Source organism: Peromyscus maniculatus, chromosome 17, assembly GCF_049852395.1.
Source record: "Peromyscus maniculatus bairdii isolate BWxNUB_F1_BW_parent chromosome 17, HU_Pman_BW_mat_3.1, whole genome shotgun sequence".
Lineage (NCBI taxonomy): Eukaryota > Metazoa > Chordata > Mammalia > Rodentia > Cricetidae > Peromyscus > Peromyscus maniculatus.
This window is the reverse complement of record NC_134868.1, coordinates 51598550-51613302: the sequence shown is the minus strand read 5'-3', so window position 1 is coordinate 51613302 and position 14753 is coordinate 51598550. Positions and strand designations below refer to the sequence as shown.

The following is a 14753-nucleotide window of genomic DNA, read 5'->3' as shown; positions in this document are numbered from 1 at the left end:
TAATATTGAGAATGAGGATGTTGTCTTCTTTGAGAAGTTAGGTCATTGAGACAGTGGAAACATGAAGATAGTTGTGTTGTTTTCAACCTCCCACATTGCTTTGAGAGTTGTTCTAATCTAAATGAGGCAAGTTATGAGATGAGAAATGAGAATGATTACAATAGCGTTGAGCTTTCTTATTTTCCAGAAGCCTGTGTGACAGCCTTGATATTCCTACACATCAGAGCCAGGAATTTCTTTATAGCATTCTGGTACTCCTTTCTCAGAGTCTTGCTTGGAGAAACCAGACAAGCACAAGCACACACGTAGAGAACTTGCTGCAAGGACTTTATTTAGATATAAAGGAGGAAGAAATTCAAGGACACACAGCAGGGGACAAGTAGTATCCTCCAGGCTCTCAACTCATATGGCAAATCTCTTTGTCTTGTTCTTAGTGATCATGCGCGGCAGCAGAGTCGGTAGATGACATTCCGGTACCTGCAGTACCCAATGAGGCGTTCTCCAATTCCACAGCCTCTTAATCTGCAATAGCAGGTCAAGCCTGACCTCACATCTGGGGAGACAAGGACCACAAGAAGCACTCAATGCCTGGGTCAGCAGGGTGAATGTGATCATGGGCACGATATGTGCTAGGTGAAGTGGGTCCCCCACATTCACCATTACTGACAGCAGCCTGAGCAATCACAGTCAATATGAATAAATATACACGTTAAACATTGGTAGTTTTGTTTTCTTCTCTTGTGCTGCTATCATCACACATTTTTGTACATCCTACCATTACATAAATCTCTAAACATCTGCCTCCAATTACTAAAATGTAATAGGCACAATAAGATATTCTCCTCATGACCAAGTCTAGCCATTTAGATCTAAAAAAAAAAAACTAGTCATTAATCTCTTTATGTATTAAACCCAGTGATAGTCACAAGCATATCTTGAAACAAAAATCTTTGCAGAAAGAAATTGGTTTATTTGGTTCCTGCTGTTGAATGAGAATAATGAAGTAATTAAATCACCTAGGTGAGCTGATTTCAGAGCTTTTCTTTATCCTTTTTCTTTGTTCCTATCTCTAACATGCTGACATCTCTCACCTGCATCTTGAAGAGCACTACTTTCATCCCCTCCAAAGGATATGGACATATCCTGGTCATCCTCTCCCAGCTGCTCCTGGTCTAGAACTTCCTCAGCTCTTCTTTGGAGAGGTTCTGCCTGGGTCTGGAGGGCCACCAGAAAGGCGATGAGCAGAGTGAATGTCCTCATGGCTTTGGGTTTCCTAGGGGATGAAAAAAAAATCAGGAACCAAGTGTGTGTGTGTAGTATGTGAATAAAAGGGTCCGAGATAGGCCCTGAAGTTGGACAGAATTGATAAGGCTAAGGATCTGTCCTTGAAGTCCTCTTGATACTCTTGTGCTCACAGCTTCCATCACAAAATGTCTTCATCAGGGTGTTTGGTGACTGCCTTTGGTTTAAACTAGGGAGGATGGGGAGGACTCTGCTATTGTTTCCTGTTACCGCTTGGATTTTGTACTTACCATTTGAATGAGTGCATACTTTTTAAAGTTAAAATAGAATAAGCAGCACTCTTATGCATTGAGTTCAAGAAAACCATGCCTCTAAATCTCTGAAGATGGATTCTGATGCCTTCTGTTGTCTACTCTGGGGTCAGACCTGAATCCTGATGATGCCTGTTAGTCAAGGCTTGTTAGGGTTAAATGTGTTACAGAACATGTGATGGATGACCACTTTGACCTTATCACACTATGGATGAAATGAACTCCTGTGATTCTGAGTAAAGCATGAATCTAAGAAGGAGAAATGTTTATTCTTTACACCTCTATGCAAGTAGGAGTGACATTTAAGTTATCAGAATTAAACCACACAACCCAATGAATTCATACACAATTGGAACTTGATCTCAAATAAAATGAATGATTCAAAGACCTTGGCATATGATATGAAAGCATTAAACTACTAGAAGAAAATTCAGACCTGGATCTGGACAGTGATTTTTTTTTGTATGACACTAAGTGTGCTGAGAACAAAGAAAAGATGGGCAAGTGGGATTGCACTGGACTCTACATAGGAGAGGAAATAAGCATCAGCATGGAATGCCAACTAAAACATGGTGGGAAAGGTTGGCAAAACATACACCCGATAAGAAACTATTATCCATATATAGGCAATGTGTGCAACTCAGAAGCCAAAACCAAGTCAAACACTAAATGGTAGTTGACCCAAAGAGATATTTCTTAAAACAGAAACACACTTTTAAGATGATATTATTCTCCCTACCTAAAGGATAAGTAATACATCTGTTTTTGGGAAGAAGCATTGTGAATTTCCCCTTACCCAATGACTATTGTCCTTGGAAGCCACTAGAGGCCCATACAGAAGAGCCCTAGAAGTTGTGTCTGCAAATGTGGGCTCCTCCAGAGTGCCCTTGCCTTTAGGAAGTCAATTGCAGCTAGGCCTCAATGCCATATCCATCCTTTGAAAATAAAGGGACTTTCATTACTTACAGATCCTTGGGCTGTGCGGAGAGCAGAGCAGGAGACAGCACTCCTCTGTCCAGATCTTGGGATGCAACAGCAGTTGTAGCCTTGCAGGACAGACTTGCCCTTTTTAATGGTCACTTGTGATGTCCTAATTTTTTGTGGCTAATTTCTATTGGGTCCTTCCAACACCTGTGGTGCAAGGACACTTAGGCAATTTGGAAAAGCTGGGGCAAGTCAGGGCTTCCAAGAAGGAACTTGTATCTATGTTGTCCAGGCCTAGACAATATTTGTTTACCCCATCTCTGCTTACACAGTGGAGCGTGTGCTGTATAGGCCTGTGGCTGAGGCCTAATCACTGATGTCAGAAAGTATGAAAGAGCACAAAGGAAACATATGGCTTACAAATCTGCTTTATACCCAGTGAAGATGACTAGAATAAATATTTAATGAATGTGTAAAAAAGGACTTTAAAGTGAGTTCTCAGTGAATCTCCCCAGGACCTAGGTGGCAGCCATGAGAGCTAGTTAAGACATTCAGTGTATTAGGGATGCTGCACTAAGATGAGATTGTACGTTGGTTCTGCTGTGTGGCTGTACAGTTTCTAGTGGACTCTCTCACATGATTGATATGTATGCATTATGCCATTCTCTGGAGGGGCAGATGCAACCTTTCTTCGTCACTAGCTAAGGATAAACAATTACCTAGAACAACATGGGCAAAATAGTCATGAGATGGTTATTTGACACATAATGACTTCTGGATGTGCCAGAGACTGGACATATAGCAGAGAGATTGGTAGTAGATGGTCTTGCCAAGTGATGTGTGTTCAGAGGCATTATACCTAAACCAATACTGGTCATCTCTAAGGGCTGTATTAGACCAAGCATGACCAAAATGGACATTGCATGTTGGAGATGCACCAGCTTTTCCTGTATGCACCATACAGTCCCAAGGATGGAAAACAGTGCTTTAAGATGACTTCAAATCCTGAGACACTTGCTATCAGAATGCAGACTTGTCTAAACTCTTCTTGAGCATATATGGTAATTTCTTGACCAATAGCAAAATCTCACACATGTCAGCACGCTGTATTTTTGCTTCCAAGACTTGAAATATTAATATTTTCACTTTCTTCTTATTGGATTATGTTATGGTCTGAATGCTTAAGTCTTACTAAAATTACTGTGTGGACATCTTCCTCCTAAAGTTTATGAAATTTCTGAGTGTGGTCTTCTGTCAGGGGATTGGGTTAAAAGAGAAGAACTCCCAAGTATGAAGTAGCTCTTTTATAAAAGAGGCTGAGGGAACCTCCATGTCCCTTTTACAAGTTGGGGTTATTTCCTGAAAGTATCATTTGTCAACCAGGAAATGGGCCATCACCACAGAGTAAATCTTTTGACACTTTCATTTTAGACTTCCTAGCCTCCATAACTTCAGGAAATTGATCCCATCTGCTGTGTATAATACGATTATCAATGATCTGATACATGGTGTTGTTATATACCAGTCAAAATGTACTAAGACAGATGTTCATGCTGGAACCCATTTGCCATACTTTGAGGAACTCCATGTCTTGTGGAGGAGACCAGCAGGGAAGAACTGAGGCCTCTTATAGTGGTAGATCAGAAGTACTTACTTATTGCCAGGTTGCTCATGGAAAAATGATTTGATTTATAATGTTTACAATATTCATCATTAAAACCCACCCGGTTCACACAGGGACAACTGTCTAATGATTCTTCCCTCCTGAGCCAGTATGGATAGTTGTGGTCTGCACATCTTGTCTCAGCTCACAGCCCTGCTAAGCTTCCTCCTGACACCAGTACCACTTGCCTACCATGCTGGAGAGTTCATCTGCAGTAAACTATTCAAATCCTAGAGAACCACTCCTTTCTCTGCCCATGGTGTTGACCAATGTCCAAGTGGTAAATTCAAGTTAGAACACGTGCGGGTGTTGTATGGAATCCATTTCTTATTCTAATGGTTTCTTACACAGCAGTAGGAGAGCAGAGCGTGCTTAGGTACACAGTGAGCAAACCTGTGACTTGTGTAGATTATTTTAAACATAAACTTTTGCTTTGTCAATGTATTTATAAAGGGGGACTTTATCTTTTCTCTTAATTTCTCAAGAATAACCCAGAACACATAATAAATAAATGGCATCAATTTCTGTACTCATTGGAATGTTTTAGTGAACAAATTCTTTTCATTTTTCATCTAAATTTCTGCCAAAGTGTGGTTCAGGTCTCTGTCCTTGGGGAGAGAGTTAGTGGGAAGTATATGGTCTTGGCAATTGCTAGAACATGAGGGAGACCAGGAAATTGTCGGGTTTTTTTTGTTTGTTTTGTTTTTGTTTTTAACTAGGAAGTTAAGCTAGTAAGGTTCCATTGATCTGCCCTTCATTCACTCTGCCATCATATCAGAGTCATCAGAAAAAGAAAGAGAAAGACAGGACAGGACAGCATTTTTATTCCTTGAACCAACCAGTTTCTCTAGGCAGGATTCCTCCTTACAGTTCTCAAGAATTTGAGTGAATATGCTGCCTCAGCCTGAGGTGGATCATTATCGTTGAATCTAAGACTCCAGTTAATACACATGGGAAACCCGACCAAACCTAATGCAAAACATTCAATATGAAAGAGCTGGTTACAACTGTTGTAGGTAGAGACTGGGCTTCAGAAATCTCAGGTCATTCTAAAACACATTACTGAGGCTAATTATCAAAGAACATGGGGTCACTCACATCAGAAGACCTGAATGCAGTGGGATAGGTTATACACCAGGTGTTTTAGGTTGACACTCAAGTGAAGGTATATCTAGGCAATGGCAAATGTGTGGACATGTGGTCATTGGCTAGAGGGTTGAAGAGAGTGAGGAGAGAGTCACTGTCACCTCGGGTTTCAGAGTTCCAAGTTGTTGGGAAGGTGAATATCCGGGCCACATTAGACTGGAGAATCTTCTTCTCTAACCAGTACATTTCTGAAATGATCTGTGGAGCTTTGAGTGGCAAAGAAAAGTTCTCAAAGCACAGAAAAATATATTTTCTCAATCCTTTATATCCTGTTTCTGGTTGTAGAAAGAGATCAGGAAACCAAACTTTCAAATGGAAATAAACACAAATTGGACAGATATCTTTGTGTATTATAGCTCTGTACATTGTACATTATTGTACATTATTGCCAAGAGATGGCATTGACCTCCATGTCCTACAGTGGGAGAGTGGGTAAAGAAAATGTGGTATACATAAACATTGTGTGTGTGTGTGTGTGTGTGTGTGTGCGTGTGTGCACACTGAACACTCTTCAACCACAAAAAGATGGAATTTTCAATAAATGAGATGATCCTGGAGGACACTTAATGTGTTAAATGCAGTTGCACAAATATAAGGACAACCCTTTCTCACTTATACAAGATAAAAATAAACACAATGGAATGTGGGACAAAATACTTGCTATTGAAGATTGGCAAGCCAAGAGATTTGGAGTAGATGTTGGTCAATGGGTACAGAGTTACATTTAGGGAGGAGCAATGACTTCTGCTCAACTATGACACAATAACATGATTGTAAATAATAACGGATTATGTATTTCAAAATAGCTAAGACAGTAGAATTTTAGTGTTTCACCATAAAGAAATTATAAATGTCTGAGGTGACAGACAGGCTAATTCCCCAATTTAATCATTTCATAATCTGCATATACATGCATCAACCCTTACTATTATATACCTTATTTTCACTGTTACAATAGGCAAGTTTAAAAGCAATAAACTCTTGCATTTTACAAGAAAATTTCACCCCAAACCTCAAAAGTGGGAAGGAAGAATACATGAGATTATTGCATCCAGGGTCAAGAATTTGCAATAGGGAGAGGGGTTGGAATGAACTTTCTGGAAACAAAGGCAAGAGAGGCTTGTAGCCTTGTGAGCTGGTGGAGAAGAAGCCCTGGAGAACGTTAGTGGGGAGATTGGTCAATGTGATTGTGTCAAGAGTTTGCTCATTGACAGTTACTGGAGTTACACTAAGTGTAACTGAACACAGAGGTCCTACATCTTTAGATAATTACATTTCAGAAGGATGACCCCACATTTGATTAAATCATTAAATTTATTTATCCTGGAACATGAGTAACTTATTTAGTCAGAAATGTATTATAGGACTTTGGTAACTAAATATTACATTTGCAATCCAATAATCAGTTTTCTGTGATATTTGAGGCAGAAAAAGTTGTACTGGCTAGAGTTACACTATATCTACTAGTTCATTTGGTGGAGTTGGTATCTGTCACAGCCCAACACAGATTGTTATAACAATTACCTAATGGGATGCTTCTAGCATTCTTTTTTCCTCAGAGTGATGTGGTATTCTATTCTCCCAGTATCCTTCCTTCCTTATTGAATGCCCACAAAGATGTATGATGTGAACCCACATTATCTGGGCTACTAGAGTCTGCAGTCTAAGAGGTCACCACTGCTGTCTTTCATCAGATAACACACATAACTCCTGTAAGGAGTGTGCAATGTTCTGGAGTCTGAGTCTTAACAACCTGTAGCACCACTGAGGACTCCAAGCTGCAGGGAGAACTGTCTGCTGATTTCTTTATTTTTCTTGGAATTACTTCCAAGCTGTATTAAGCACACCAAAGCTATAAGGTAACTCACTTGAGTGTATATTGCAGAGCATACTGGAGTCGTTAGGCACATGCACTTTCTGTATGTGAAGAACAGTTTTCTGTATAGAAAATACATTTTGTGGTATATAAGCATACGTGCTGCAGATAATATACACATCATAGATAGTAATGACTTGATTTTCTTCCTACCCATTGTGTCTCTGTATTAACTTTTTCTAATATTGGAAAAAGTTGTCTCTATGGAGCTGAAAACAACCCAGGGCTTAGAAGGCTGAGGCACAATCCAGACCTACTCATTGAAACTTCAACACTTTTTAAGGAGACTGTGGCTCTCTCAAAATTAAGATATTAGGACTCTATAAACCTGAAGACCAAAGTTGTAGTTTTTCTTAACATGTAGGCATGTCTTTGAGAATGAGTTGAATCTACATGAAGGCAGAGTCAAAAGTCAAGAAAGAAATGTAGCAAGATTATCAGCACTCTGAACTTCCTTTACACTTTGTGTCTGAACCCTGGGATCATCCTTAAAATTGTTAGTATTTGGAGTCAGCATTTTTTAAATAAAAATTAAATTATTTATTCATTTGCAAAGGTGTCCTTGAAGTTTCTGGTATTTGATATCCAGAGTCGTGACTGAGCCTTATAGCAAACACTAAAAGAATGCAAACACACGGGGAGCATAATGCCAGCAGTTTATTGGGACAAAGGGAAGCACAAGGGCAGTGGTAATCAGAGGCCTCTCTCGGGCCTCAGATGGTCATCTTGTCGTTTCCGGTCTCCATGCTCAGCGGCAGCAGATCACGTAGGTTTTTCTACCCTTGGTGCAAATCCCACTGATACGTTCTAGCATTTTGCAGGATCGGCTTCAACAGTAGCATGTCAAGAGCATTTTTGAGGCTGGAGATACACAGAGAGAAACAGGAATTGAGTTTGGAGGTCAGCAGGATGGGATAGTATACAGTCTTATGAAGATGTGTGATACAAGCATGGGTATGTTTTGTTGGCAACATTACAGCCAGCAAGATGGTTAACTCAACACAAATTGAAATAAAGTACATAAGGAGTGTTGATAATATGCCAGACTTCAGATCCATTCTGATGTATCTTTAATTTTTATGCTCCTTTTCTTACCATTTATATAATTGAATGAACTCTTACACTGATTTGAGGTTCTCTTAGGCAATAAAATTATTTTCCTCATACCTAAGACTACTTCTTTTGTTGTATAAGGATCTACTCAATATATTGCTCTCCATTCTGGTAAAATTCCAAATTGTATTTTTAGAGCAAAAGACCAATGAAAAAGAAAATGAGAAAAAAAAGTTTTACTTCATTCTCACTGTTGTTAATGCTATGAATATGAAATAGAAGGAAGTAATATAGAGTTATCAAGGGAGCCAGATTGTTCTTGACAGGATTACAATGCACCTCTTCACCCCTCTCTCAGAAGTCTCCAACCCACTATCATACTGGGCACCACCCCTCATCTGCATCTTGAAGAGCAGAGCCTTATGGACCTCCAAAGGAGATGGAAACATCCTGGTCCTCTACCCCTGACTGCTCCTCATTTTCAGTCTCCTCAGTTGCTTCTGGGAGAGGATGTCTGGGCCAGGAAGGCAAGCTAGATAAGGGCAGTGAGGAGGACAATTGAGTTCATGGCTGAGAGTCACCTGGAGGAAGAGTTGAGCAGGAGCCCAATGTGTGGGGAGTGAGGAGCCAGCCTGCATTTATAGGGCTGTCATGAGAAGATGCTGAGACAGGCCCTGGAGTTAGAGAGGTCATGCCCTGATGGGAACTGGGAGAGACTGTTGCCCTCACGATCCCTTTGATGTCCTTCTGTTCTCACAGCTGCTCATCAAGATGTTGGTCTGTGTGTTCGGTGACAGCCTTCCCTTCCAGCTGATAATGATAATTATTCTTGTTTGTTTATTTGTTTTATTTGCCTGCTCATTTTCAAGACCAGGGGCGGGGGCATCACATTGGAGTTGTGAAGAGGATCTGTGAGGAGATTTGAGAGGAAAACTGTCATCAGAATATATTGTACAAAAAGAACAATTTCAATAAAAATTCAGAAACAAAGACAGAAATGTTGGTGTTGTGTCTACACGGCGACTGCAAGGAGAAACAAGTACTGAAAGCTGTGGCCCATCTTGGGGTTCCACACTGCGGTGAGCACCAGTCTGAATGTCTTTGAAGCAGAGGGAACAATCAGGCATCTTGAGCACACAAACTGGTCAGGTAAAGATGAGAGGTAATAGTCCAGGATCAAATTTGGATCTTTGATGAAAGGACTTATGTGTTGGCTGAGGATGGAAAGAAGGTTGTGGCACAGAAGACCAGAGAAGAAGCAGGAACAGCCCAGGAAGGTGTCACCAAAGTCACTTTGCCATCCCTGACTCATCAGTGCCATCTCCAGTCCTGTTTCCTCTGCACTTGCTGGGCAAATGCACGTGATGTTTATGTCAGAATGACAACGTTCATGAAACGCTGCTGGAGAGAAAGAACTTGACTCAGGATGCAATTTGGAAGGCATGCGTTTATGGCAGGAAATCACTAATACAGAGATTCTAGGTTTACAAAAGTCAGTGAGAATGATAGAGGACTTGTATACTGTGGAATTAATGCCAGAGTAAATTATAAGCTTTCAAAAATTATGTAAAACCCAGGAAACAGTGCTAGTTTGTTAAATTTATGAAGAGTTTGTAATACTACATATTAATCAAATGCAAAATGAGCTATAAAAAGAGTATACCAGGAACTGCAAATTATGCCTTCCATGCAAATGGACCACTAACTCATACAAAAAACAGCAAGTAGCACTTCAATGAAATACCAATTTTTTACCTATCAACTTAGAAAGCATTTTTTTTTTTGTAATTATCTAGCCCAGTATGGTTGCACATACCATTAATCCCAGTACTCGAGAGGCAGAGGTAGGCTCATCTCTGTGAGTTCCAGGCCAGACTGGTCTGCAAAGTGAGTCCCAGGACAGCCAATGCTACACAGAGAAACCCTGTCTCTAAAACCAAATGTATAAATATTTAACACACATTGTTTGTTTTCAACCCCAACAACTGGAGGGATCCAATGAATCACATCAAATCCCTAAATGTGCAAGGCAAGGTGTCAGTGAAGTATCTGAAACTGTGGTCTTGAGGACACAGAAATTCCACCTCAATCTGGTCCTTCATGCACATCAAGAAACTGGCTCTTCCATGGAGAAAATAGCTGGTACAGGGCTCCTGACCCCACAATACAGGAAGGAAGAGAGAAGAAAGTGTAAACAATAGGAAGATGAAGATATGGTAAGTCAAATGTATTTGAATATTAAAAGGGTATCCTCATCACTACCCTTATGAGGGAGTTTGTTCATGTGGCCAGAATTCTGTGTATTGTAGATTCTAAGCAGGAGGTCTTCCAGGTTGTCAGCAATCACAGGTGGCCACTATTGTACTAAAGAAAGGCTGGAGGAAAAGACAGTGGACAGGGCTAATGGCAAGGCTTCTGGACAGTCCATTGGGCACAGTATATATGAGACCTGTGGAATTTGATGAGGTCTCTAACATAACTCATGTGGGATATGATGTTTTAAATTTCAGGTTCATTTTAAACATTTTCCTGAAAATCACATTCATGAGCAACACTGCATCTACTCCACTTTGATTTTTCTTCCACCCTTCCAGCTCCTCCCTCCTTCTGTCCCAAACTTACTACCACTTCTTTAGTTATAATTATTACACATGTATCCATGGGCATGAATATATTACAGACTCCATGTAATATTGTTTATATTTCTATGTCCGGGAATAACCATTTAGGATTTAGGCCAACAACCGACAATAGGACTTTATAAAACTAAAAACCTTCCCTGTAGCAAATAATAATAACAATAATCACTACAGTAAAAAGGAAGCTCACGGTGTGGTAAAGACTCTTTGCAAGCTATACATCTGATAAGAATTATTATCCAGCATAAATAAAAAAACTAAAAAGATAAAACAGTTAAGAAAATCATCCAGTTGAAATGAGCAAATGAGCTATGGATTTGAACAGAGAGTTCAGAAAAAAGAAATTAAAATGCCTAAAATGAAATTACGAATGTTCAGGGTGGTATGCATGTAGTGCGTAAGCCCAAATCAGACCAGATTCCAGCATGGACTTAGGAATTGGGTACAAAAATCCCACCTCTAGCAGTGGTTGTATTGCCAGTTGTTCGCTACTAAGACAGGGAAATGGGAATGGTTCTTTTTTATTGTACCCCATGGTAAATTTGCCATGTGAAAAACCTCACATCTAAAAACATATGGGCAGCACAAACTGGTCTAGATGGATTAAAAAAAAAAGGTGTGGGGGGACATGAACTTGGGTAAGTAGGGAAAGTGGTAGATCTGGGAAGTGTTTGGGGAGAGATAAGTATTCTCCCAACAGGTTAACAGATTGTTGGAAACTTTCAAAGACCTAATAAAAATAGCTAAGAAGCATATTTAAAAGTGTTCAACATTCTTAACAGTTAGAGAAATGTATATTAAAAGTACTCAGAGGTTTCAGCTAAACCCAATCAGAACAGCTAAGATCAAGAAAACAACTAACAACATATGTGGTGAGGGTGTAGGGAAAGTGGAGCCTTCATTCACTGTGGTCGGGATTGCAAGATTGCAAACTGGTGCAGGAACTATGGAAATCAGGGTGGAGACTTCTCAAAAGACTATAAGGAAATTTCCATGAGGCACAGCTGTACCACTCCTTAGCAAATGCCCAAAGGACTCAGCATCCTACTCCACAGATACTTGTTCAGTCATGTTTATTGCTGCTGTATTCACTATAGCTAGAAAATGGAAACAACCTCAATGTCCTCCAATAGAAGAATGGATCCTGGAAATGTGGGACATGTTTCTGAGGATGAGTCCCATCTAAAGAACAGGAGAGTTGACAGACTAGAGAAGCATCCAGAGCAAAATCACTGAGACATGACTTTGAATCTAACCTCCTGTTCACTTTTGCTATAACTACTAAAATGTAACCCAGACTTCTTTTATAAGGGATAAATTGCAGATTCTACTAGATAGCTCAGAAGAGTCCTGACTAAGCCACATAGCATCAAAGAATCATAAAAAAAGATTCTTTTTCTGCAAGGAAATTTATTGTAGAAGGAAAAACAATTGAGGCAAAGTACAAGGGTAGTGACAGATGATGATTTCTCAAAGCACATGGTGATCTTGTCTCTGGTCTCAGCGGCAGCAGAATATGGAGTGTACTGGTCCTTTGTTGCAGAACCCAGAGTATTGTTCAGAACGTCTGCAGCCATGTTTTCTACAGTGACATGTCACCTTTCTTGCGGCTAAGGAATCAGAGAACATCAGGCATTAAGTAAGGTAGCCAGCAGTATGCAATAGTGTACAATACTATGAAGATCAGGATACATGGTCCAGAGCAAGTTTGTTTCTATTGATACATGGTTACATCATACCCAGCACCATGAACAACTCCAAATACTGGGAAATAATACATTGAACAAGTGTAAATTACATGCACGACTTAACACCCATTTCACATTCCTTCATCATTTTCTGTCTCCTGACCCAACATGTTCACACACTGGCATTTGGTTCCTAAATCTATTCTTTTAAGCAAAGCAGAGTTTTCTTTCTATACCAAAATTATCAGTTGGATAAACAAAGAGCGAATTAATATGTTTTATATTTTAAAACTATTACACAGATAAATTTTTAGATAAAAAATCTTAAGGAAAATCAAACACACCTTTTTGACTCTCACTGTTACTTCTACAAATAACACAGTGAAGATTATAAATGATCAATAAAGATATCTACCTGAATCATACAGCTCCAGACAGAATTCCAGGGCACATATTCAACTGTGTCTCAGGATATCCCAACCCACTGTCATACTGGGCACCACCACTCACCTACATCTTGAAGAAAAGAGCCTTTTGGGTCTCCAAAGGAGATGGACACATTCTGGTCCTCTACCCCTGGCTGATCCTCATTTTTAGCTCCCTCATTTGCTTCTGGGAGAGGATCAGCTTGGGCCAGGAAGGCCAACAGGACAAGGGCAGAGAGGAGGACAAGTGTCTTCATGGCTGAGAGTCACCTTGAGGAAGGGTGAGCAGGAGCCCAGTGTGTTAGGAAAGAGCAGCCAGCCTGCATTTATAGGGCTGTCTTGAGAAGGAGCAGAGACCAGCCCTGTTGTTAGAGGACACACACTGATGGGAACTGGGAGAGACTGTTGCCCTCAAGATCCCTTTGATGTTCCTCTGTTCTCACAGCTGCCATCATGATGTTGGTCTGTGTGTTCAGTGACAGCCCTCCCTTCCAGCTGATAATAATGAAGGTCCTTTGCTATCTTCTTCTGTTTCCTATCTGCTTGAGTATTTACCTTTCTGTGGTCAGGAAAGAAAAGAGGCAGGCAACTTCCAAGTTCATAAGCTCATGAAACAAGGGGTTTTTGTGTTCTGAAATTGGAACCTGCTGTTTTCAGAAAGTGTGGACCCTGGAACAGACCTGAATACTCACGGGTTGGACAGTCAGTTCTTTGAAGGATGCTGGGTTATTATCGCCCTCATGAAGGAATCCCCTTGCTTTGGGGCCATTATGGAGAAAGAAAGATGGCCCTGGTGATTCGAGTTCAAGAGGAGACAAGGGTCAGAGTTGTTCTGAAGAAGCCAGTGTGGCCTGCACACATCTCATGAGTGCATTCCAGGTGCCTCTTCACACTTTGAGAGCCATCAGTTGATGTGCTGTGGCTCATGTCTGAGGTCCTTGGCGATGAGAATTAAGGCACAAAAAATAAAACCTACCCAGTAAAGAGGGTTGCAAGTTGTTTCTCATCCTCAGCCAAGCTAGTAAATGTTCTGTTCCTGGTGCTCCAAGAAACCACTATTATTCACCAGGACACTTTTCTTACTGAACGGTTACCTTTTCCCCAGTAAGATTATTTTCACTCATGTTGTGCATGAAAAAAAAAAAAACATCAATTTTTTCTCCTACCTTAAATTATTCGTGGTATTTGCTGTCTCTGAATTCATTTTTATAAATTGAGATTCTTTCCCAATTGTAGAATTTAGTTATTTCTGTGCTTTTCTAAAAAGTAGGAAAATATCAATGTATATTATTATATGGGTACATGTGTAATTAAAATACACATGTATAAATTTACCATATAGCCTAAAAGCAACACTTGTATGGTTACAAACCTAGAAGCATAAATGCTGGGTGTATTACTACACTACTCCAGTCATACATAAAATATCATATATGCTCCACTGCTCCCATCCATATTACACCTGTGATAGTTGATCATGCTACTGACCATCATGAAGCCAATATGACAAACATTCTGGATACCTCAAGCATCTTTCCAAGATTGTGTTTCACTCATTGGTTATTTTCAGCCAGTGTTTTATACTCTCTCTGCATCTCCAGGCCTAACCAAGACTTGTCCTGCCATTATGGGAGTAGTCTACAGTTTACTTGACTGAAATGGAATCTTTTGGATACATATAAGGGGTAATACATGCTGCATATTCTGTGTACCCAGAATGGGGAAAAACAAAGTACTGTTCACTTTGAGAACTGGAAATTATATGGTATTTACCCATGATGCTGTC

The 14753-nt window shown here is 40.1% G+C and overlaps 1 protein-coding gene and 1 pseudogene across 1 annotated transcript; both read right to left on the bottom strand.

Annotated features, from left to right (window-relative positions):
• Positions 1–307: 307 nt before the first annotated feature.
• Positions 308–2591, bottom strand: LOC102907726 (neutrophil antibiotic peptide NP-2-like). The gene is made up of 3 exons (XM_006997781.2): positions 2520–2591; positions 1092–1273; positions 308–553 (listed from the first exon to the last, which is right to left on the bottom strand). The coding sequence occupies exons 2-3, from the start codon at positions 1258–1260 to the stop codon at positions 438–440; spliced, it is 285 nt and encodes a 94-aa protein (XP_006997843.1). The 5' UTR covers positions 1261–1273; positions 2520–2591; the 3' UTR covers positions 308–437.
• A 5319-nt stretch (positions 2592–7910) lies between these two features.
• Positions 7911–13224, bottom strand: LOC143266827 (alpha-defensin 23-like; annotated as a pseudogene).
• Positions 13225–14753: the final 1529 nt, after the last annotated feature.

Coding starts and splice junctions, on each gene's coding strand:
- LOC102907726 (XM_006997781.2), bottom strand. CDS start 1,260: ATGAGGACATTCACTCTGCTCATCGCCTTTCTGGTGGCCCTCCAGACC. Junction 554..1,091: donor TAGTGCTCTTCAAGATGCAG/GTGAGAGATGTC, acceptor TTGTCTCCCCAG/ATGTGAGGTCAGGCTTGACC.